Source organism: Anabrus simplex, chromosome 6 (assembly GCF_040414725.1).
Source record: "Anabrus simplex isolate iqAnaSimp1 chromosome 6, ASM4041472v1, whole genome shotgun sequence".
Lineage (NCBI taxonomy): Eukaryota > Metazoa > Arthropoda > Insecta > Orthoptera > Tettigoniidae > Anabrus > Anabrus simplex.
The window spans coordinates 23,693,827-23,717,958 of NC_090270.1; the positions used below are offsets into that span (position 1 = coordinate 23,693,827).

Consider the following 24,132-nt stretch of genomic DNA (forward strand, 5'->3'; position numbering starts at 1 on the left):
AGCAGACAGTATAGGCATTGTCAAGTGATGTCATAACACTTGTTTGTTCCATCCCCCGTCAACATGGGTCCAGTTTATGGAAAGCTAGACATTGCCTGTCACAAGCCACGACAAAGGGCGAGTGAAAGAGGAGTAAAACCTCTTTAAAAAACCTTGGTTTCCATGGTCTGACTTGTAGCACCTTGTAAGGGTGGTGATTGTTGTTCTAAGAGGAAGTACAACTAGGCAACCATCCTCATAACACTAACCAGAGGGAAAATTGGGAAAGGTCCGACACTTCGAAAAATGAAGTTATCATCAAAAGAAAGGCAAGGGCCATGAAGGCCATTGAAAACTAAAGACTCCCCAGGCCACAGAAACCTAATACTTTTGAGATTAGAAAAGAACAAGAGTTGAAGGGAGATCGGATAGGAAAGGTGAAAGCAAGGTGCCTGACACAAGTAGGGGGATTATTATCTTTTTGTTAACACTTTCAACACTGATGCCTGCCTGGCAATCAGATAATACAGATGTTGATTCCCATAGGGAATTGGAAATGAGACATAGCTCTCATAGTGCATTGGCACTGCTGGTGGCTTCAAGTAGCCTATGCAGTGGCCTCCACGGTATGCACTAGCCTTGCGTCTTGGGTGGTGTGCTAAGTCCCAACTGATGAGCCTAACTTAGCACACGAGGGCGAAACGCAGGCAACCAAGAATGCGTTAGCTGGAAAATTTATAATGTCCAATAACGGACCATTATATTGGTATTATAAATTTACTCATTCGGGACAAATATTTTAAATTCCCTATGGGAATCAACATCTGTATTACAGTATCCGGTATTCGGGAGATCGTGGGTTCGAACCCCACTGTCGGCAGCCCTGAAGATGGTTTTCTGTGGTTTCCCATTTTCACACCAGCCCCTTCCTGCCCTATCGTCGCCATAAGACCTATCTGTGTCGGTGCGACGTAAAGCAAATAACAAAAAAAAAAAAGAAAAAAAAAAAAAGAAATAGGTGACAGTGATGAATACTCTGCTTACGAACCAGATAGCATATCAAGTGATAGTTCAGGCAAGATTTTTTTTGCTAGATGCTTTACGTTGCACTGACACAGATAGGTCTTATGGTGACGATGGGACAGGAAAGACCTTGGAGTTGGAAGGAAACGGCCATGGTCTTAATTAAGGTACAGCCCCAGCATTTGCCTGGTGTGAAAATGGGAAACCACGGAAAACCATCTTCAGGGCTGCCAACAGTGGGGTTCGAACCCACTATCTCCTGGATGCAAACACATAGCTGCGTGCCCCTAACCGCACGGCCAACTCGCCCGGTGGTGACATTACCAGGACATAATGTACTGGAGAGTTGTCGACAAGCTACCCAGCTGGCCTCATCCTAGTGACACTCTTTCACTCTCTTTGTTTAACCTGTTTAAACTTATTTGGAAGCTTATTATATACAGTAAACTGATTCAAACAGAGTCTATATGCCTCGAGGCATACTTTTATGTTCAACAAAGGTATTATTTCTTGTTCGCATTCAGTAATTGTGAGTGTCACAATTCTCTCTGAAGTCATCAATATTTTGTTTCACATTTAGAATGCATTGGGGCTGATGACCTTAGATGTTAGGCCCCTTTAAACAACAAGCATCATCATCGTCATAGAATGCATTGCATAATATACACAGCTCAAAAAAAATTAGAGGAACATGTTTTGTAACTTCTAGTATGTGAACGTTAATTTGGTAGATGGGGTTCCAATGGTCGTTCGGCAAACCTTGAGACCTTAGCTACTCAGGGTATGTCAAATCGAAGTTATGCTCCATCTGTAGGTGTAGCCATGCATTAAACTGTCAGGTGACCCCTTAAAACAAAGTGAATAGCGGTGCACCCATGTGTCATTGTGAGGTGCACAGAATCCTGTGGTCATTTGAGCATGTTGTTCATCAAGCAGCACATCCCATGAGACATCTTAATGAGGTTCAAGTCACAAGGCCATCACTTTGATCCAGGAAGGATGGACTTTTCGTCGTGTTGCTGTGGATCTCAATGTCTTTCCGTCAATTATTCAACGCTTGTGGAATCGCCACAATTAGACAGGCCAGTTCACAAGAAGGGTTGGACAAGGTTGTGGACACATGACAACCCCGCAGGATGACTGATATCTGACCATCTGTGTGTTGCGGCGTCGTTCAGCAACTGCCAGAGAAATGCAACAAGACCTCAGGAGGGTCACTGGAGTCATGATGTCTGACCAGGCAGTAAGGAACAGGTTAAGAGAAGTGTCCTTACGACCCAGACGTCCTGTTCGAGTGCCCCGTTTAAGGCAGCAACATCGCGCAGCTCGCCTTTTCTTTGCCCGTATCTACATCAACTGGCAACTTCGCCAATGGAGACCTGTGTTGTTCACAGACGAGTCCAGATTTCCCTTGACACAACGTGATGGACGTCAGCGTGTATGGAGACACCGTGGTGAGCAGTACATGCCAAATGTTGTCCAGGAAGGCGACCGATTCGGACAAGGTTCTGTGATGATGTGAGGTGGCATCAGTATTGATGGCTGTATGGATCTTGTCGTCGTTCGTGGTAATCTTACCACTGTGGGCTACATCGAGCAGATACTGCTACAGCATGTGTTGGTTGCTGCATACGGTATTGATCCTGAATTCATACTCGTGCACGACAATGTCTGGGCTCTTGTAGCTGTCTTGTGAGAACTGGACATTCAAGAGATAGAATGGCCAGCAGTGAGTCCCAACCTTAATCCCATGGAGCATGTATGGGATAGACTTGTCAGAAGTGTTTGTCAGTGTCCTGTTCCACCACAGACTCTCCAAGGCCTCGAACAGGTTCCCATTGAAGAATGGGACCTGATACCGCAACGTGACCTCCGTCGACTTATACGGAACATGCCACATCGGTGCCTAGCTGTGATAAATGCTCATGGAGGATATGCACCATACTGAAGCTCTGCAAAAAAAAATCCTCCCTGGAAGATTGTTATCACTTTGTTTTTGCCCCTATTTGGACATTTTCGTTTGTGTTCTGAAAATGAACGTGAATCCATCGATGTTCTTTTGTATACTTCAATGGTAAAGAATAAAGGTTTGGTTGGTAATATACCTGGGTGTGAGGTATTGTTTTGTGGAGCATGGCATATGTTAAAAAACAAGTCCCCTCATTTTTTTGAACTGATATGCTTGGTATTATCTGTAGTCCCTTAAATAATGCTCTGCACTCTAAACTGTAATGTCTCGATATAATTCTGATAGATCATTTTTGTATTAGAAAAATAGCATCAAGATATGATTTGTAGCAACCCCAAAAACTAATACCATAAGAAATAATTTTCTTCCTGGCCTTTTTCCAATTAGCTGGGGTTGACACTATGAATGGATTTAGCCTAGTTTTGTGGTTGTTTGCCCTTCCTGATGCCATTCCTATGTGGTGGGATGTGTTCACTATTGCATGTATCAGCAGTGGTTTGTTGTGTGAAGTGTTCTATGAATTTGAAAATGTGTATTAAGAGAAATACAGTACAAACACCCAAACTTAACCATATCTGATTAAAATTCCTCGTCCAGCTGGGAATTGAACTCAGGGCCCTCTGAGTCCAAGGCCAGTGTGCTGACCGTTCAGCAATACCCGGACCAATACCGTAAGAGATAACCAAATGGAAATATCCAGCGTACGCTATTCCAATATATTCTGCACTACAAGAGTTACACAGTTCTTACAGAAAAACTAATAATGTGGCAATCCTAGCTTAGTTTTTTCATTTACTTGGACACCTGGAAATTATATAGTCAATGTTTTTTTCAATTGTATTTAATACAAGGTTATAATATTTAGTAGTTTTGTGATGGTAGTTAAAAGCCATGAATTCCATAAATCTCAAAGCGCTAACATTCTCACTGAACATAGACATTTTAAATACCATGCACCACATGACCACAACTCATTTCTGTTTGTGTTAATTACAGACACAGTGTTCTTGTTCCAGGAGTTATTTGCCAAGGATGGCCAATCAACATCTGTTGAAACTGCTATAAAAATAAAATTTATTTTCCATCAATAACAGTAGTGAAATTGGTATCATTATTCATTAAAAAAAGCTTATTATAAAAACAAATTTAGCTGAAAATTTGTCTTTTCTAGGATATTGCAACGCACTTCCATTTCGACTAACATCAAGGAGAGGCTCGATTTTTCGTGTGCATTGTTTGGTCCTGATGGTGGACTGGTATCCAATGCACCCCACATTCCAGTTCATCTTGGTGCCATGCAAGAGACAGTTCAATACCAGGTATGTGTAGTTGAAAACTCGTTCTAATTTGACTGTACTTGTGTATCCCTTGACCTTGATTATAATGAGAATGAGAGAGCTTTTATGGATGCTAGGAAGAGCATGCCTACTTACTCACCAAGGATGGGTAAGGGTTTCATCTCTTGACTTGCCCGCCTGGCAGCGATGGTTGCTAAAGCATCAATGTCTATATGGTCTGACACCCTTTGATGAAAAAATTTTCACTTTCCCAGTATTTGGCTGGCAGGTTAGGAGAGGTGGTGATATACAATTTCTAATCGCTAGATTGTGTGCCAAATGCCTGGATTCAGTTTCAAACTCTCCGCAGTGCTCATATGGAGTGAGGGCATTTGACGCAGTTGATGGTGATCCATCTGTTGGATGGCAATGTTGAGCCTTGAGTAGAACCCTTGGTGTTATTTAAGAGAAGTAAGCTATGTGCCAACACTGGATTTCATCTTTTCCCTACCACATCATTATCATCATCATCAGGTCGCACATGGGTGTCAGATAAAAAGACCTGCACGAGGTGAGCCGAACATTTCCTTGGATACTCCTGGCACTAAAAGTCATACGATAAATGAAAAATAAAATCTCTGGACTTTTTCCCTTCTCTAATTATTAATGGACTGAGTCAGTATAATGTTATATGGTCATCTTTCTCATTCTTAGAGGTGTCTCTTACGGTGTGCGTTTTTATTATTTTGAAGTCCCCACTCTGTAGTAATGACATAAAATGTTTTTGTAAATACTTATTTTGTTACATTCTCAGATGATGTAAACATTCTTCACCTGAATTGATGTATGTAGTAATTATCTTCGATTTCAGGAACACTTGCCACTGATAAGAAATTATCATAAATACACTGAATTATCATCCTTGATATGGTCCAGATTCTTGAGGTGTAAACCTAATTGCAGTTGTGCAAGATCCAAGAATAAACTCAGTAAACCAAAGCGTAAGGGGCTTCCTAGCCAAGGCGGTAAAGGTATGCTTGGTTCACCGGGGAGGATGTGTATTTCATTCTCTGACAGGATAAACAATGTTATTCCTAATAGAATGTGAACTTATGTTTCCACCTATTCAGTACATCATTAGATGGTCTAATGAAGTACTGGAAAAAATGAAATGGCGTATGGCTTTTAGTGCTGGGAGTGTCTGAGGACAAGTTCGGCTTGCAAGATGCGGGTCTTCTGATTTGACTCCCGTAGGCAACCTGCACTCCGTGATGAGGATGAAATGATGATGAAGACAACACATACACCGAGCCCCAGTGCCAGGGGAATTAACCACTTATGGTTAAAATTCTCGACCCTGCTTGGAATCAAACCCGGCACCATCTAATGATTTATATTCTATTAAGGAATAAAGTGTCAATACAGAACCCAAAGAAGAAGTTTATCAGTTGTCAGGAAGTCAAAAAATTTAGAAATGAGATATCCACTGTTGGAGATGCATATGCCCTGAGGTTTTACTGAGCCTACAACAAAAATGAGTACCAAATTAGTTGCTGGGGGAAAGGTGGTCAGGTATAGAGTGAACCTTTCTATCTCACAAAGTGACGAGATTACAGATAGTGGAAGCCTTTACTTTCCACTCCTCCAAGGGCTTTCACGGTCTGTACGGAGATGACTGTTTATAAAACCAAAACGTAGATTATTTTCAAAGGACAATGAGGTATCTAGCGTTCACAATGATTTAAATCTAGAAGTCAAGTTTGGTTCATAGTGTGGGTTACTGCAGTCACGTCCTAGTTCATGAACCATGGGCAACGGCTCAGTGGCCTAGTAAGTGGTCCTGAGAGTCGGGTTAACAGTTGCTATGGAATGGGAGTGGGCATCTCGGACATATTCTGATTCATGGCCCTCCTTGTGCTCAGGCGGCTAGGACTATACAATTCACCGGTGGTCCATAACCCGTTCGAGGAGAGATCCTCAGTTGGACTATGTGCAAGTAGGGTAGCAACCTGCTTCATGAATTTACCGAGCTCAGAACATTTTAAGCAAACCTCGGATCTATGGGAGTAATGGAGTCCCACTCCCATTTGGCAGGCGAGGGACTCCTTGGAAACAACTTGGCGAATGAAATGGAATTCGATGGGGAAGCTATCAATATTAATGGGGCTTATGGAAGAAAGAAAGTAGAACTGGCTGAGTCAGCTAAGAGGTTGCATCTAGATGTGCTAGGAGTAAGTGATATTCGGGTAAGGGGAGATAACGAGGAAGAGATAGGAGATTATAAAGTGTACTTGAAGGGTGTTAGAAAGGGAAGGGCAGACTTTGGGGTAGGGCTCTTTATCAGGAATACCATTGCATGCAATATAGTTTCTGTTAGGCACGTAAATGAGCGAATGATGTGGGTAGATTTGTCAGTGGGAGGAATTAGGACTAGAATTGTCTCCGTGTATTCACCATATGAGGGTGCAGATGAGGATGAAGTTGACAAGTTTTATGAAGCATTGAGTGTCATCGTGGTCAGGGTCAACAGCAAGCATAGAATAGTGCTGATGGGCGATTTCAATGCGAGAGTTGGGAATAGAACTGAAGGATACGAAAGGGTGATTGGTAAATGTGGGGAAGATATGGAAGCTAATGGGAATGGGAAGTGTTTGCTGGACTTCTGTGCTAGTATGAGTTCAGCAGTTATGAATACATTCTTCAAGCATAAGGCTATTCACCGCTACACATGGGAGGCTAGGGGTACCAGATCCATAATAGACTATATCGTAACCAACTTCGAATTCAGGAAATCTGTTAGGAATATACGAGTTTTCCAGGGATTTTTTGATGATACAGACCACTATCTGATCTGTAGTGAACTAAGTATCTCTAGGCCTAGGGTAGAGAAAGTGAAATCTGTCTGCAAACGAATAAGGGTAGAAAATCTCCAGGACGAGGAAATTAGACAGAAGTACATGGATATGATTAGTGAGAAGTTTTGAATAGTAGACAGTAAGCAGGTTCAGGATATAGAAAGTGAATGGGTGGCATACAGGGATGCTGTAGTAGAAACAGCAAGGGAATGCCTAGGAACAACTGTGTGTAAAGATGGGAAAAGGTGAACATCTTGGTGGAATGATGAAGTGAGAGCAGCTTGTAAACGTAAAAAGAAGGCTTATCAGAAATGGCTCCAAACAAGGACCAAGGCAGACAGGGATTTGTACGTAGATGAAAGAAACAGGGTGAAACAAATAGTTGTTGAATCCAGAAAGAAGTCGTGGGAAGATTTTGGTAATAACCTGGAAAGGCTAGGTCAAGCAGCAGGGAAACCTTTCTGGACAGTAATAAAGAATCTTAGGAAGAGAGGGAAAAAGGAAATGAACAGTGTTTTGAGTAATTCAGGTGAACTCATAAAAGATCCCAGGGAATCACTGGAGAGGTGGAGGGAATATTTTGAACATCTTCTCAATGTAAGAGGGAATCATCCTGATGGTGTTGCAAACAGCCAAGCTCATGGGGAGGAGGAAAATGTTGGTGAAATTATGCTTGAGGAAGTGGAAAGGATGGTAAATAAACTCCATTGTCATAAAGCAGCAGGAATAGATGAAATTAGATCTGAAATGGTGAAGTATAGTGGGAAGGCAGGGATGAAATGGCTTCATAGAGTAGTAAGATTAGCATGGAGTGTTGGTAAGGTACCTTCAGATTGGACAAAAGCAGTAATTGCGCCTATCTATAAGCAAGGGAACAGGAAGGATTGCAACAACTATCGAGGTATCTCATTGATTAGTATACCAGGCAAAGTATTCACTGGCATCTTGGAAGGGAGGGTGCGATCAGTGGTTGAGAGGAAGTTGGATGAAAACCAGTGTGGTTTCAGACCACAGAGAGGCTGTCAGGATCAGATTTTCAGTATGCGCCAGGTAATTGAAAAATGCTACGAGAGGAATAGACAGTTGTGTTTATATTTCGTAGATCTAGAGAAAGCATATGGCAGGGTACCAAGGGAAACGATGTTCGCTATACTGGGGGACTATGGAATTAAGGGTAGATTATTAAAATCAATCAAAGCATTTATGTTGACAATTGGGCTTCAGTGAGAATTGATGGTAGAATGAGTTCTTGGTTCAGGGTACTTACAGAGGTGAGACAAGGCTGTAATCTTTCACCTTTGCTGTTTGTAGTTTACTTGGATCATCTGCTGAAAGGTATAAAATGGCAGGGAGAGATTCAGTTAGGTGGAAACATAGTAAGCAGTCTGGCCTATGCTGACGACTTGGTCTTAATGGCATATTGTGCCAAAAGCCTGCAGTCTAATATCTTGGAACTTGAAAATAGGGGCAATGGGTATGATATGAAAATTAGCTTCTCAAAGACTAAATTGATGTCAGTAGGTAAGAAATTCAACAAAACTGAATGTCAGGTTGGTGATACAAAGCTAGAACAGGTCGATAATTTCAAGTATTTAGGTTGTGTATTCTCCCAGGATGGTAATATAGTAAGTGAGATTGAATCAAGGTGTCGTAAAGCTAATGCAGTGAGCTCGCAGTTGCGATCAACAGTATTCTGTAAGAAGGAAGTCAGCTCCCAGACAAAAGTATGGTCTGTTTTCAGACCAACTTTGCTTTACAGGAGCAAAAGCTGGGTGGTCTCAGGATATCTTATTCATAAGTTAGAAGTAACAGACATAAAAGTAGCAAGAATGATTGCTGGTACAAGCAGGTGGGAACAATGGCAGGAGGGTACTTGGAATGAGGAGATAAAGACTAATTTAGGAATGAACTCAATGGATGAAGCTGTACGCATAAACCAGCTTCGGTGGTGGGGTCATGTGAGGCGAATGGAGGAGGATAGGTTACCTAGGAGGATAATGGACTCTGTTATGGAGGGTAAGAGAAGTAGAAGTAGACCAAGACTACGATGGTTAGGCTCAGTTTTTAATGATTTAATGATAAGAGGTATAGAACTAAATGAGGCCACAATACTAGTTGCTAATAGAGGATTGTGGCGACGTTTAGCAAATTCACAGAGGCTTGCAGACTGAACGCTGAAAGGCATAACAGTCTATAATTATAATGTATGTATGTATGTATGTCAAGTTTGGGAAATTGTCTATAGCCATGTGTTTGTGTTGTTGGCTGGATAGAACCTAAATACATAGAGGCATTATACAAAGTTTCCAGTCACTTCTAAGATATTCAGCAAAGGTTTCATCTTCTTTCTGAGTCAAAAATATTTTGATTTCTGTAACTATGCATATTTATTTAGTGTTATTGCTTTTAGTGCCAGGACATCTTCAGCTTGCAGGTCTTTCTATTTGATGCCCAGGGTGACCTATGCATCTGGAAGTGAGATGATGATGAGGGAGAAGGTGAAACTCAGTGTCGGCACATAGCCTACTTCTGTAAAAGAACACCAAACAGTCTTCTCAAGGCTTAACGAACGAATCCCATCAGAGGTGTCATTTGCCTCAAATCCACGTGAACACTGTGGAGAGGTTAGAAACTGAATCCAGGCTTTTGGTATATGCACCACCATCTCTCGTATCCTGCTGGCCAACATTCTGATGGTGATGTCTTTATTCACTCGAACTGGCTAACCATGGTGTTAGACCATAAACGCTTGACGTCGCCAGGCAGACTACTCATCATCATCATCAATGTCCCACACCAGTCGCCCGAGTGTGGTTAACAAGCCTCCTCCACTCCTTTCTGTCCTTCCACTTTTCCTGCTCCATTACTTCCGCCACATCCAATCCAGCTTCTCTAATGTCCTTCCAGATTTGATCCATCCACCTTCTTCTCGGTCTTCCAACTGGTCTCTTTCCCTTAACTTCTCTTTCCAATTCCCTTCTTGCTACCCGTTCCTTTCCCATTCTTTTTGCATGTCCGAACCATCTCAGTCTTGCTTTCTGTATGTTCTGTACTAACGGTTCAATATTTAGCTCTTTTCTGATTTTAATGTTTTGAATTCTATCTCTTCTTGTCTTTTTAACTGATGTTCTTAAAAATTTCATTTCTACTGCTTGGATCTTACCATCTTGTCTCTTATTAGTTACCAGCATTTCTAGTCCACATGTTACAATTGGTATGAAATATATTGTGTCATCCCATAAAAGCTCTCTGACTTGATGATAAAATGTTGTACCTTTACTTAGTCTGTTATTAATTTCAGGGTTGATTTCATTACTTCTATTAATAATGCTATCCAGATATGTAAACTGTTCTATATTCTCTAACTGTTTTCCATATATGTTCACTTGGCTTCTCTTTTTCTCTTTTCCACAGTGCACGACTACAGTTTTCTTCTTACTAATTACCATTCCAGACTCCTTCAGATTTTCATTCCAAGTGTCCAGTCTCCTTTGTACTTCCTATTCTCCCTTTCCCAAATCACCACATCATCTGCAAATAACAAAGCATTCACTTCATCACTACTGATGCTCTGTTTTACATGTTTTATGATTTCATCCATTAATATAATAAACAATACTGGTGACTGTGCACTTCCTTGCTTGAGACTTTTTTTTAATAAAATGTTTCAGATTCAACACTCCCCACTTGTACACTGCTTTTACTCTCATGATACAACATTTTTATTTTGTTAATTAATGATTTTGGGACATTCCTTTTCAGTAGGCATTCCCATACATGTCTTCTCTTAACTGTATCATAAGCTTTTTCCAAATCCAAAAATACGAATATATCAAGTAAATATCAAGTCTATTGTTGATCTATTTGATCTAAAGTCATATTGTTCTTCCTGTAACTGTTTTTCTGTTATATCCCCCAGTCTTTTGTCTATGACTTTCTCCATTATTTTTAGCCCATATGATAATAGGGTTATACCTCTATAATTTTCACATTTCTTACTATTTCCTTTTTTGAACAGTGGTACAATGCTTCCTTGTTGCCAATTTTCAGCTAACCTTTCATCCTTCCATATGGCATTGAGGACTCGGTATAGCCACTGTAGTCCAGTGCTTCCTGCTGCCTTAATCATATCAGCATTGAATTTGTCATTTCCACTTGCTTTACCTGTGGTCATTGCTTTCACTGCCCTTTCAAATTCCAACGATGTTATCGGGTTCTTTTCTTCTTCTCCATCCATTATTTCAATCTTTTTTTCTCTTTCTTCCTCTGAGCAGTCATCCTCATTATAAAGTTTTTCAAAATACTTTGCCATCACCTTCTGAAGACCCTTTTTGTCACGTATTATGGATCCATCTTCCCTCTCTAATGCCTTGATTTTTTCTTGATTTTTATTTATTTTATTACTCTGTATAATAGTTTCTTATTTCCTCGACTATCTTGCTCAATTTTGTTGGTAAACTCTCCCAAACATTTCTCCTTTTCTTCCTTGATACTCCTCTTTACTTGTAGTTTCAATCTTTTGTGTTCCACATGTAATCTTTCTATCTTATTCTTATCCCTCTGATAGGTTTTTTGCTTTTCCTTATCCATTTCTTTCTTCACCTTGTTCCTTTCTTTATTTCTGTTTTTTTTTTGCCTGTCCACCACCATATCTCCTTTCCCTTAACCTTTGTTGTTGTTATTATTATTATTATTTTATTAATTATTATCATCATCATCATCGTCATCATCATCATCATCATTATTATTCAGCACTATCTCCCATTCAGACAAAGTCGTAGGCATGGACCAAGCTGATTACTGCATTTGCATCAAACTAAATCACTCCCTGCATACGATATGTATTAACCCAAGGCGACATACTTTTGTTTTCCTTTTCCAAACCCAGCCTGCCAAAAATCTGACTTTATTATACACACTTAGACCATTCCACAAAGTCAGGCATCTCCTGTCAACACCTTAGCCTTTATAAACCAACTGCAGATCATTGGAAATGTAAGCACATCACTTGTGACCTCACATCTGTTAACCACTGGCTTGTCAAGATCAATTTTCTTTGAATGTGGTTTTTGCTTCACTGGGCTTTCAATTTCTTTTCAATTTTTTTTTCCTTGTCACACTCTCAGACATTATTTTGGATAGTCTTCTCACTCTTACCCACAGCTTTTGTTGCTTTATAGGGAGGAAATATTGTACCCCTCTTCTTCTTACCTTCTTTACAAAATTTTTGCATGTTATAAATATTTCATTGCTTTGAATCAATGTCTCCAACTCAGGGAAGAAATATCCTTCAAAGCCATTTCTGACATTTTGAGGTATTACCCATTTCAGGAATCTGAGAAAAAATCTACAAGAATCTTTAAACGGTAACCCATAATAATGGTTTTTATATTGTAAAAATTAAAATGATCTTCTGACATGTAGAACTGTAATTTTATTTTTCTACTCTCCACTGATTGTAAAATGATAACCTCTAATGTTGCAATGTAATATGAGTTTGAAGTTCCTCTTTGATTTGCAAAACCTGATTGATAAAGGTGTTTTAATTAGTTCCACCTATTCAATACTTATATTTTCACTTATAGTGGTTACATAAATAGATTCTTAGTTACATGGGACATGTTTTGCCCTCAATTAAGGGCATCTTCAGCCTAAACACAATCATCAACAATACAACTAAATTAAAAGTGGAAGTTAAAAGTTTAGTCAGTTATTAAAATTCAGAACATAAAAATGTGAAAAGTGATACAATATATAAAGATGCTAATGGAAAACTGTCTTATGATTAAACCATAATCTTGTTGGAGACTAAAACTTCTTCTATTAAAATTCTAATTAAAAACAGTTCATATAAAATATTAGCGGAAAACCAAAGTGGTAATAATATAAAGCCGACATGAGGGCGTGAACACAAGCATAAACTTGATTGTCATGAATACAATCTTTCCAAGGCCGCTGATGAAATTTGTCAGCAAGTGAGACAGAAGCATCTGTTGAAAAATTGTAAGTGGCCCTTAGCACCGGTAGGTAATAAAAATGGCTGAAACCATGCCAGAAAATGTCAGTAGATGCAGAAATAATGTTTTCTGTAAGAGAAGGAAAAGAAGAAATAAGAAATTGAACGTAAGGAGAGAATTCGGTTTACATAAAATTGAGACAGATGAGGACTTACATGTAAGTGGAAGTTGTTATTTGTTATCTACTGTTATGTTGGTTGCTGCCCGTCTGTTGGCTCTGAGTCTGGTGTTGTAACTGTGCTGCAGAGGTGGCAGTGAACTCGGAGGGGAAGGAATAGGGGAGTGCGGAAGGGAGGAGAGGATGGGTGGAGTCAATTGTGACGAGGCTGACAAAGGGGTGGAGTCAACTGTATTGCTGGAAGTAGGCCTAATATCTGTGGGTATGGGAGGAGTATTAGAGTTTAAAGAATTAAGTATATTAGGTATCCTAAATTTATTCGAACTAACTGACTTTAATAATTTCGGCATTAATTCATGTAACATAGTTTTATTGTCCGTGGTTCATTAAGATTCTGTTGCTTCTTGTACGTCTGATCTAAATAGATGTATAAACTTTCTAATTCGTTCAGCATTCTCCCTTTTTGTATGTTTCTAATTATCGCTCTTTCTCTATGGATTCAAATCTGTGACAAGTCTCCCTCATATGCAAACTCATCACTGAGTATTTCCTATGTTTTTCCGCGTTAACATGTTCCATGTATCGTGTCATAAAACTTCTCCCAGTCTGTCCAACATATGAAAAATTACACTGAGTACATTTGAGTCTGTATACTCCCGATCCCAAATAACGATTTTTATCATAATTAACTTTTTTATGATTAAAGAATATGGACTGGTTAGTATTAGTAGTTCTAAAAGCTATATTAAAATTATGTTTCTTGAATGCGTTAGTAATCTGGTGTATAGCTGGATTATTAAAAGTGAATGTAGCATACTCAGTTTTTTTGGTCTTTTCTGGTATCAGATTTGTAGATAACTTGTTCTTAATTTTATTGATTAATTTGTTAATCATTTCTATTTTGAAACCATTTTGTTTAGCGAGGTATCTAATATAATTTAATTCTTTCCTCAAATTCTTGGGAGATAGAGGGATTCTAAGTGCTCTATAAATCAGACTGTGAAAAGATGCTTGTTTATGTGAACTCGGGTGTAAAGAAGAATTGTTTATAGTTGTAGATGACTGTATCGGTTTTCTAAATATTTGGAAATCAAAAGTGTTAACCTTACTCCTGTTATATCTAGAAAATACAATGAGTTATCGACTTCGTCCTCTTTCGTGAATTTCAAATTAGGTTTGATTTCATTTAATTTATTTAAGATTTCTTGATTTGACATCTTTGTTTATGATTACAAATGTATCATCTACATATCTCAACCATAAATCAATTCCTTTAATTTTTGCTATTATTTCATTGTGTTCGATTGAATCCATAAATATGTCAGCAAGGATGCCTGATATTGGGTCACCTATTGCTAATCCATTCTGTTTATAAATATTATTGTTAAATAAGAAGTAATTATTGTCTAATACGAAATTTAACAATCTAGTGAATTCTTTTACTTCCATTTTACTAAGATTACTGTGTTTACAAATATTATCATGAATGATATTAACAGTTTTATCTGTCAGAATATTCGGGAACATATTCACTACGTCATACGAACACATCATCTGGTTTGGACGCACGCCAAATTTAAGCAAAATGTCACACAAGTCAATGAAATTTCTTAATGGTTGTTTATTATTAAAAGTGTAATGTCTTTTCAAAAAATTATGAATGTATTTGGAGACTTTATACGTGGGAGAATTTCGGCAATTGATAATCGGACGAATCAGAATATCTTTTTTATGTATTTTGGGCAAAGTTCTAGTTTCCCGGAGCCTAGGATTTATACTGACAAGGTTTAATTGTTCTTGTTCGGTAAAGAGAGATGTGGATCTTTTAAGTAAGGCCTTTAAGTTGCGTTGAATTTTAGCTAACAGATTTTTAGTTACTAATGTGTATTTGTTATTATCAAAAAATTCTTCAGTTTTCTTGATATATGTATCTTTATCCATCAAAACGATCGCACCCCCCGTTGTCAGCCTTGGTTACTATAATACTGTTATCTTCAACTTTTGATTTCATGTTTTTTTATTGTTTTCTGTTGTTTGGTATCAAAATTGGTATAAATTTCTTTAGCCAATCTGGGTAATCTTTTCTTTAACTCCAATCTTACTTCGTCTTGTAGATCGCGTGGGAGTTTTGATATGTTCGCCTCCGCTTCTGCAACTGTGTTAATGATGTCTATTTCTCTATCTTTATTAGGCCAATTGTGTTTCGGACCCCTTTTAAGTAGGTCATTCTCTCCTTCCGTAAATTTTCCCTTGGTCAAGTTAACTACCGTGGGAGTAACAGTGTCTGATGGGCCTTTAATTTGTTCTTGTTTCGTTTGTTTACTACGATGTATTTGTGTGTCTATCAGATGATTCAATGTATCCTGTTTCTTACTAAGTGCATATGTTAATTTGTGTTCCATGTGTTGATAAAATGACTGCCATTCTAATAGGGCTAAATCCTATGTCACCGCTAAGTGAACGTTATATAATTGCAAATTCAATTTGGATTTCTTTCTGTAATATGCCTTGATTTCATAGAGAAAGACTTAGCGATAATTAGAAACATACAAAAAGGGAGAATGCTGAACGAATTAGAAAGTTTATACATCTATTTAGATCAGACGTACAATAAGCAACAGAATCTTAATGAAACCACGGACAATAAAACTATGTTACATGAATTAATGCCGAAATTATTAAAGTCAGTTAGTTCGAATAAATTTAGGATACCTAATATACTTAATTCTTTAAAGTCTAATACTCCTCCCATACCCACAGATATTAGGCCTACTTCCAGCAATACGGTTGACTCCACCCCTTTGTCAGCCTCGTCACAATTGACTCCACCCATCCTCTCCTCCCTTCCGCACTCCCCTATTCCTTCCCCTCCGAGTTCACTGCCACCTCTGCAGCACAGTTACAACCCCAGACTCAGAGCCAACAGACGGGCAGCAACCAACATAACGGTAGATAACAAATAACAACTTCCACTTACATGTAAGTCCTCATCTGTCTCAATTTTATGTAAACCGAATTCTCTCCTTATGTTCAATTTCTTATTTCTTCTTTTCCTTCTCTTACAGAAAACATTATTTCTGCATCTACTGACATTTTCTGGCATGGTTTCAGCCATTTTTATTACCTACCGGTGCTAAGGGCCACTTACAATTTTTCAACAGATGCTTCTGTCTCACTTGCTGACGAATTTCATCAGCGGCCTTGGAAAGATTGTATTCATGACAATCAAGTTTATGCTTGTGTTCACGCCCTCATGTCGTTGGCTTTATATTATTACCACTTTGGTTTTCCACTAATATTTTATATGAACTGTTTTTAATTAGAATTTTAATAGAAGAAGTTTCAGTCTCCGACAAGATTATGGTTTAATCATAAGACAGTTTTCCATTAGCATCTTTATATATTGTATCACTTTTCACATTTTTATGTTCTGAATTTTAATAACTGACTAAACTTTTAACTTCCACTTTTAATTTAGTTGTATTGTTGATGATTGTGTTTAGGCTGAAGATGCCCTTAATTGAGGGCGAAACATGTCCCATGTAACTAAGAATCTATTTATGTAACCACTATAAGTGAAAATATAAGTATTGAATAGGTGGAACAAATTAAAACACCTTTATTATTGTTGAACTGTAAAAAACTTTCAATACGGACCTAAAATGAGATTTATAACATGTAAAACCTGTTTGACATGGATGGAGCCACGGGTGAAAGCTAGTTGTTGAACATCTTGACTAATGTGGCTCTATATAATGTCATTGCTGATGTGGGCCATACTTCAGAGCAGTAAGAAAGTGCAGTAAAAACCATTAAATATTTTAACAAAATGTTGAGAGAAATTTTTGGATCTTGGAAAATAATGATCATGAGCAAAATCTGTAATAACTGGTATTCTCGCTCTTGGCCACAGATGAGAACCCTGAAGAATAACTTCCATGAAGGAGATGTAATCCTGTCCAACCACCCATCAGCAGGAGGGTCCCACCTGCCAGACCTCACAGTCATCACTCCGGTCTTCTACAAGTAAGTAGGGTTACCCACTAAATTGTAAAAAACAAAGAAACTGGTAACAAGGTAACCATCTTGTTTTGTATATTTGGATGAAGAATCCAGCTGGTTAGGTTTGTTCCTCTGGGGTTTAGTTAAAGTTGTGGGACTGAATTTAACAATACTGTACTTAGTGTCTGTAGATTTGCTGTCACAATGAAGAAGAATGCCTTGAAAGACAAATTTTAGCCAGGTGCCTGTGATTTTTACTTCTTTCCAAATGAAAATAATCAGAAAGGTTGACATTTTGTATCAGCAAATGAGGTAAAACAATAGGTTATTGCAGGAGGCATTATAAGAGGTTCAAAGATGGCTTCCAGCAGTGTTTCCAGAAGCTTTAACAAGTCAGAGAAAATATATAGTTACTCAAGGGGATTACTTGAGAAAGTTGTGTGCATCTGTGTTTAAATTACTTTCACAAGAGAACCAGTAATGAGCTCATATCAAAATCTACTTTGAAATTTTGCTAAAATCATCTATGTCCTATAAGAAGCTCACTTACCAAAAATTAGCTGCAAGTTTTAATTGGAATGTTGGAATTCAAGAGGACAATCTGTGGCAAATACTTGTTTGTAGGAACAAGAATTAGGGATTGGAGTAATTTATCAAATGAGATCTTTAATAAATTTCTAAGTTATTTGAAATCATTTAATTTAAATTAAATTAAAAGCATCCGTACTGTATTTACGAAGTAGAAGTAGCCTAAACATAGCTAGTAGTAACTACAGTATTTAACTTAGACTAGTATTGCAAGGATACAATTAGTTAGATTTCATTTAATATTTTTATTAAGCTTACTAGTATTTTTATATTAGTATTTCTTTCATTGTGTATTGAAATGGGTATTTTTTCAAATGTGTATTATCTAGGCAGTTACTTTTTCTTTCTTTCTTTCTTTCTTTCTTATTTGCTTGTATATATTCATATTCTTGTCTTAAAAATTAGTGTTATTTGTAGTTCTTAGTATTTTAAGTTAATCAGTGTCATCGTTAACAAATAATAATATGTGTGTGGTTAAGTGTAAGAAAGGGCCAAGAGCCCTAACTTTGCCACAGAAAATAAAGGCTTTTATCTATCTATCTATCTATCTATCTATCTATCTATCTATCTATCTATCTATCTATCTATCTATCTATCTATCTATCTATCTATCAAAATATTTGGCAAACAACTAATAGAGAGTCATTATAATACTTTTAGTGAAAAAGTTCCACCTTTACAATACAAGAATTATTTTATTCATCTAAAAAATAACATATTCAGTAAAACCTTGTTAAGATGTCCTGTGAAGTTCAGGAATTCAAGGCCTTTTCCCATAATCACGCCACTGTGGTGACGGCTCTTACTTTAGTTGGAAACCAATAAGTGAGGTGTTTTTATATAGATTTATTAAAACAATGAGAATCAGGACTTTGAATTTATGATGTGTTAAATGGGAAAATATGTTAATAAGGAATGCACTGACAAGGTTTCACTGTACTTAATAAAATAGGACATGTTTCGTCCACTTTCGGACATCATCTGCCATTAGTAAAAGACAAAATAATTGAAAAGGGGATAATATAAATTACTTGATAAGTAATGGGGGATTTGAAAGTGAATCAGTCAATGGTAAATTAAAATAAGGCTATTATCAGAATTTATCATGTAGATGAATTTAAAATGTGTACAATGAATACTGGTTCCACATCTAAAACATGCATTAAGAAAGCTTGAAGACTAATCGCCCACTGTAAAAGTTTTTAATTGTATGATATTGCCGTTGAATAAGCTTCTTGGAGTGTTGATCTTGGAAAATTATTTTCATGTTCTCTAATGGCTGAAAGTTGATCTCGTTACATAATGAGTTGTAAGAGGAGCTTTCCTTAAAAAGTGCACTGACCATGAACCAGGTTTATTGCCTACTGAACTGTCTGTTCAGTTGGAGACAGCACACGGGCCGAGTCTAATAATATGAGACCAGCAGAGATGCCTATTTTACATCTGTTGGCAATAAAACTGGGAGCTTACAAGACATTGTTTCTTTGCTGGGAAGGCCCTACAATTCTTCGTTGACACCGAGAAAATTATGCCAAATTGTAACGACTACAGAGATAGTAACTGACAGTTAACCTGGTGCCCATTTGGAGCATATGTTTAACAACAGCTTAAAAATGCACAGAGAAGAGGTCGGCCTGTTTACATAGGTGCTAGCGGAAATATGAGCTTTAATATTTGGCGCGTAGTGTAACGCATGTGTGTCGTCATTAGCACTAATTGAAAGTGGAGTTATGACGCTCATGTGTCATCATCAGCCGCCAACATTTTAAAGGGCAATTTGAGCTAAATATCTTTTGTTTTGTTAGAAATATGATTTATCTAAAAGGGAGAGGAAGGTTGAAAATAAGTGGTCATAAAACAGTAATATTGGCAACATTAAATTTTATGTAGATTTTTAGATAGAATTGATGTTTATTTACATTCATAGGATTTGAAGTGATAGGAAGCTCACTTACCAGAAATTAGCCTCGTGTTTTTACTGGAAGGCTCAGAAGTCTTGAGAAATATAGCAGTATAACTATACCTGATGTTATATTTGTCTAGCTCTGATCACTGACAGAACACCTACACACATGCTGAGCGCAAGAGCGTGCTCCACCACTCGCTCAAACGTCTGTAGCTGTCCAGTTGCTGCTAACTGACTGTTTTCACACAGCATATTCAAGGTTTGACTTTGTAATCTTCCAGCTAAAACTTGCAGCTAATTTGTGGTAAGTAAACTTCCTAGTATGCAGATGAGTTTAGCAAAATTTCTAGGTAGATTTTGATATGTTCGTTCCCCTGTCAGTAAGGGACTATATGCCAAGTGCTTAAACATTTGGATCTTACCTCATACAGTGCGTATCAGAACTATCCCAACAAAAAGTCAGGGATGCTCTTCATCTTATGTTAAGAAGGATGGTGCAATCCGATTGGCAGAGGAATTTTTTTCGTTTTGAGAAAATGGGGTTACTTTGTTACATCCAGGCATGCGATTCAAAATTAATTAACTCGCCGTATTTGCTGTGCCAGAGCACAAGCTGCTGCCGTGCTTCAGGGAAGAGAATGGGAGGGAAGGGAAGTGCGGTGAATGGTGGGGACAGAGATAACGCTCCACGCGTATGCACAAGTTTCCTCGTTCGACTCGCACAGGATTGACCTTATCTCTTACAGGCAATATCCACAGTTTGTTCATTAAACAGCCATAACTGCACACACAGCACAAGGACACACTGTAATTAAGACACACTTGTCAGTCAAGGAATGCACCAGATCGTGTCTCCTCTCGTCTGTTGGTTGCAATCATCATCATCATCATCATCATCATCATCATCATCGACCAACTCCAGTTTCCCAGGTGTGGTATACGAGCCCCTTCCATTTTTTTTGGTCCATGAACCATTCCTTGTTCACAATCCATTCCCAATCCTGACCTCTCTCCTCTACATCCTTCTTCTTTACTAAGTCTGTCCATTTTTTTCTAGGTCTGCCCACTGGTCTCTTTCCCCTTATTTCTCTTTCATACTCCTTTCTTGCAGACCTATTGGCACTTATTCTTTTCACATGACCAAACCACTTCAGTCTTGCCTTTTGGATCTTCTGGAGTAAGGAGTCTTCTAGTCCTACGTCCTCTCTGACTTTTTCATTCCTGATTTTATCCCTCCTGGTCTTCTGGATCATTGTGCGTAGGAACTTCATTTCTGCTGCTTGGAGTTTCGAGTTGTCCTTTCTTGTTAATGTAGCGGTTTCCAGGCTGTATGTGAGGACAGGGGTGTAGTATGATTTATACAGTCATCTTGGTTTTCAGTGGTACTTGTTTATGCCATAGTAGCTGTGTTACTTGGAGGTAAAAGTGTATTGCTTTGCTGTTTCAACTGTTTATTTCATATTTAGCTAAGTCATCCTTAGATATTATACTACCCAAGTACTTAAATTCTGTGACACTGTCCAGCTTAGTGCCATTTAGCATGATTTCTGGCTGGTTGTCACCCTTCTGTATCTTCAACATCACTGTTTTAGCATTGTTGATGTTTAATTCATATCTGATATAGATGTTGATTCCCTTAGGGAACCTGAAATATTTCTTCCGAATGAGTAAATTTATAATACCAATATAAATGCACTAGCTATGCGTCTTGGTGGGTGTGCTATGTACCAACTGATGAGTCGAACTTAGCACACGGGGGGCGAAATGCTGGCAACCAGGAATGAGTTAGCTGGAAAATTTATAATGCCCAATAACGGACCATTTATATTGGTATTATAATCCATATCTCTCAAACTTCTGACTCCACCCCTGCAGTTTCTCTTCCACATCTTTCTTTTGGTCGCAGTAATGTTCTTTATTATTTAACACACTTGTAGATGCAATGCTGTTGCCCCATTATTGTGTATTCCTTGTCTCACAACATTTTAAATGGAATTAAATACTGAATGAAGGATACAATATGCCCAATGGTTTGATTACAGTAGATGTTCAATATGCCCCCCTCCTACTTTGATGCACAGTTTACAACTGTGTAGTAGTGACCTTTGGACTCTGTTCAGGATGTCTGGTTTGTCTCGAATGACCTGGAAAGCTGCCTACATTCTTGGTACAAGTTCATCTTCTCCTTCTAAGGGGTTCGCATAGTAGTAAATTTGTGCAGAACAAACTGTACACTGCCTACTGGGACAGGCAAGCGACTGTGCAGAACAAACGAGAAACTTGTGAATTTGCACCGAGCATTACCTCTGTCTCCCACTTTCCACTTCCCACTCTGACACACAGCAACAGGCATAGCAAATACGGCAAGTTCGTCAATTTGAATCATGCACCCGGAAGTAAAAAAGTAACCACATTTTCTCGAAAAGAATAATTTTCTCCACCAATCCAATTGCACCATTGTATTTTTAACATAACAAAAAGAGCATCCCTGATTTTTTTTTGTCGATATGTTCTGATACACTGTATATTTGAGGGACTGGGAGTATTTTCATCATTTGATGTAACAACCCACATGTAACATTTTCTGTCAACAGGGGCGTATCAAAGCCTGTTTTCTTCGTGGCAAGCCGCGGCCATCATGCTGATATTGGTGGTATCACACCAGGCTCAATGCCACCGCACTCCAAATGCTTACAAGAAGAAGGGGCAGCATTCAAGAGTTTCCATCTCGTGAAACGTGGCGTATTCAATGAAGAGGAATTAGTTGCTGCTCTGATGGCCCCTGGCAAGATCCCTGGCAGTTCAGGTACAAGGAACCTCCAGGATAATCTGTCAGATCTGCGAGCTCAGATTGCCGCCAACCAGAAGGTAATTGTTTGTTTGGGAAACAACATGGATTCTTTGTTTTCTGTTCTTATTCTTGTATCCAATCAATATAGCCCATATCAACCTCTGATGGGTACTGACAATCCATATGTTTTCTGTGTGATATTGGATATCTTCCCTCTGTCTAGCAAGTCTCCACTCCATCACAGCCCTGGCCCATTTTGAGGTGCTCCTGCCTGCCTATCTCTACTTGAGACTTAGCACTTGCTCCACCACGTGACTATGTTCTCCTTCTGATCTAATTTCAGACTCTCTCTTAGGGTGATTCCAAACATAGATTGAGGTGACCATTTGGGAACCATGGTGTGACACCTCTTACCATTAGTTTTGAATCATTTGGCTACCTTCTGGAACAAACAGGTGCAGTCCCCTTGATAACAACTTTCTGCATCTGTGATTAGTTCACTTTCCTGGACATCTTGGACTGTGCATTCTGATATAACATAATTATTAGCCTCTTTCGCTGGGGCAGTTGGGGCTGCTATGGATGCTGTTATAAGAAGGAAATTGACAACCTTTTCAATACAATATATCAAGTAAATAATATTACATTAGTCTTGGGACTAATTTCAGCCACTTAGTGGCCATCTTCAGCCAAAATAAAAATTAAACAGATCATGTGATAACTGAAAGATATGTATATAAGATAAAAGGACAATGTTGCAGGAATAATTGTAATTAGAGCCCGAATTCCCATGCAAATGCATGTTTTTAAATAAGTTGGTTACAGTTCTCAAACTTTGCAAATATTTGTTTTACGGCTTAACGATTCCAAATAACCAATCTTTTCCCTGCATGTTTGCATGTTTTGGCCTTTCTAGGAGAAAATCCATGCATAATGCATATTTTGAAGACTTTTGGATTTAATAGCCAATATTTGGTTGTTTATATTGCATAATATGACTTTTCTTCTCACTTTGGCACATATATAATGTTAACTTGCATGATAGTGCCTTTTATGAATGTTGGTTTGCAGAATTCGGGATCATTTCTAGACGTTATACAGTATGTCTATTAATGAGAGACGGAGAGAATGTATTCCTGGCATTTTATGGGACAACCAAAGTTAGTACATATGGTAGAGGTCCTGTAATTTAATTAACCAAGCACTTTCTTATCTGTTGCTTGAGTAAACATGATATAGATGTTGATTCCCATAGGAAATGATATAGATGTTGATTCCCATAGGAAATGATATAGATGTTGATTCCCATAGGGAACCTGAAGTATTTGTCCCGAATAAGTAAGTTCATAATACCAATATAAATTACCGTTATTGGACATTATAAAGTTTTTCCAGCTAACTCATTCCTGGTTGCCAGCGTTTCGCCCCCGTGTGCTAAGTTGGGCTCATCAGTTGATACTTAGCACACCCACCAAGACGCATGGCTAGTGCATACCGTGGAGGCCACTGTGTAGGCTACTTGGAGCCACTGGCAGTGCCAATGCATTATGGGCAAGCATCAATTTTTAGTAATGAGACAAAGTCTCTCATAGTGCATTGGCACTGCC

At 38.4% G+C, this 24,132-nt stretch overlaps 1 protein-coding gene across 2 annotated transcripts in view; it reads left to right on the forward strand.

Moving 5' to 3' along the window:
* LOC136875423 (5-oxoprolinase) overlaps nt 1-24,132 on the forward strand; it is a 352,212-nt gene that overhangs the window by 175,863 nt on the left and 152,217 nt on the right. For both annotated transcript variants that reach the window (XM_067148979.2, XM_067148980.2), the window contains exons 12-14: nt 4,143-4,290; nt 17,152-17,264; nt 22,329-22,602. In XM_067148979.2, the coding sequence (XP_067005080.2) occupies nt 4,143-4,290; nt 17,152-17,264; nt 22,329-22,602 (535 nt within the window). The remainder of the gene's footprint in view (nt 1-4,142; nt 4,291-17,151; nt 17,265-22,328; nt 22,603-24,132) is intronic.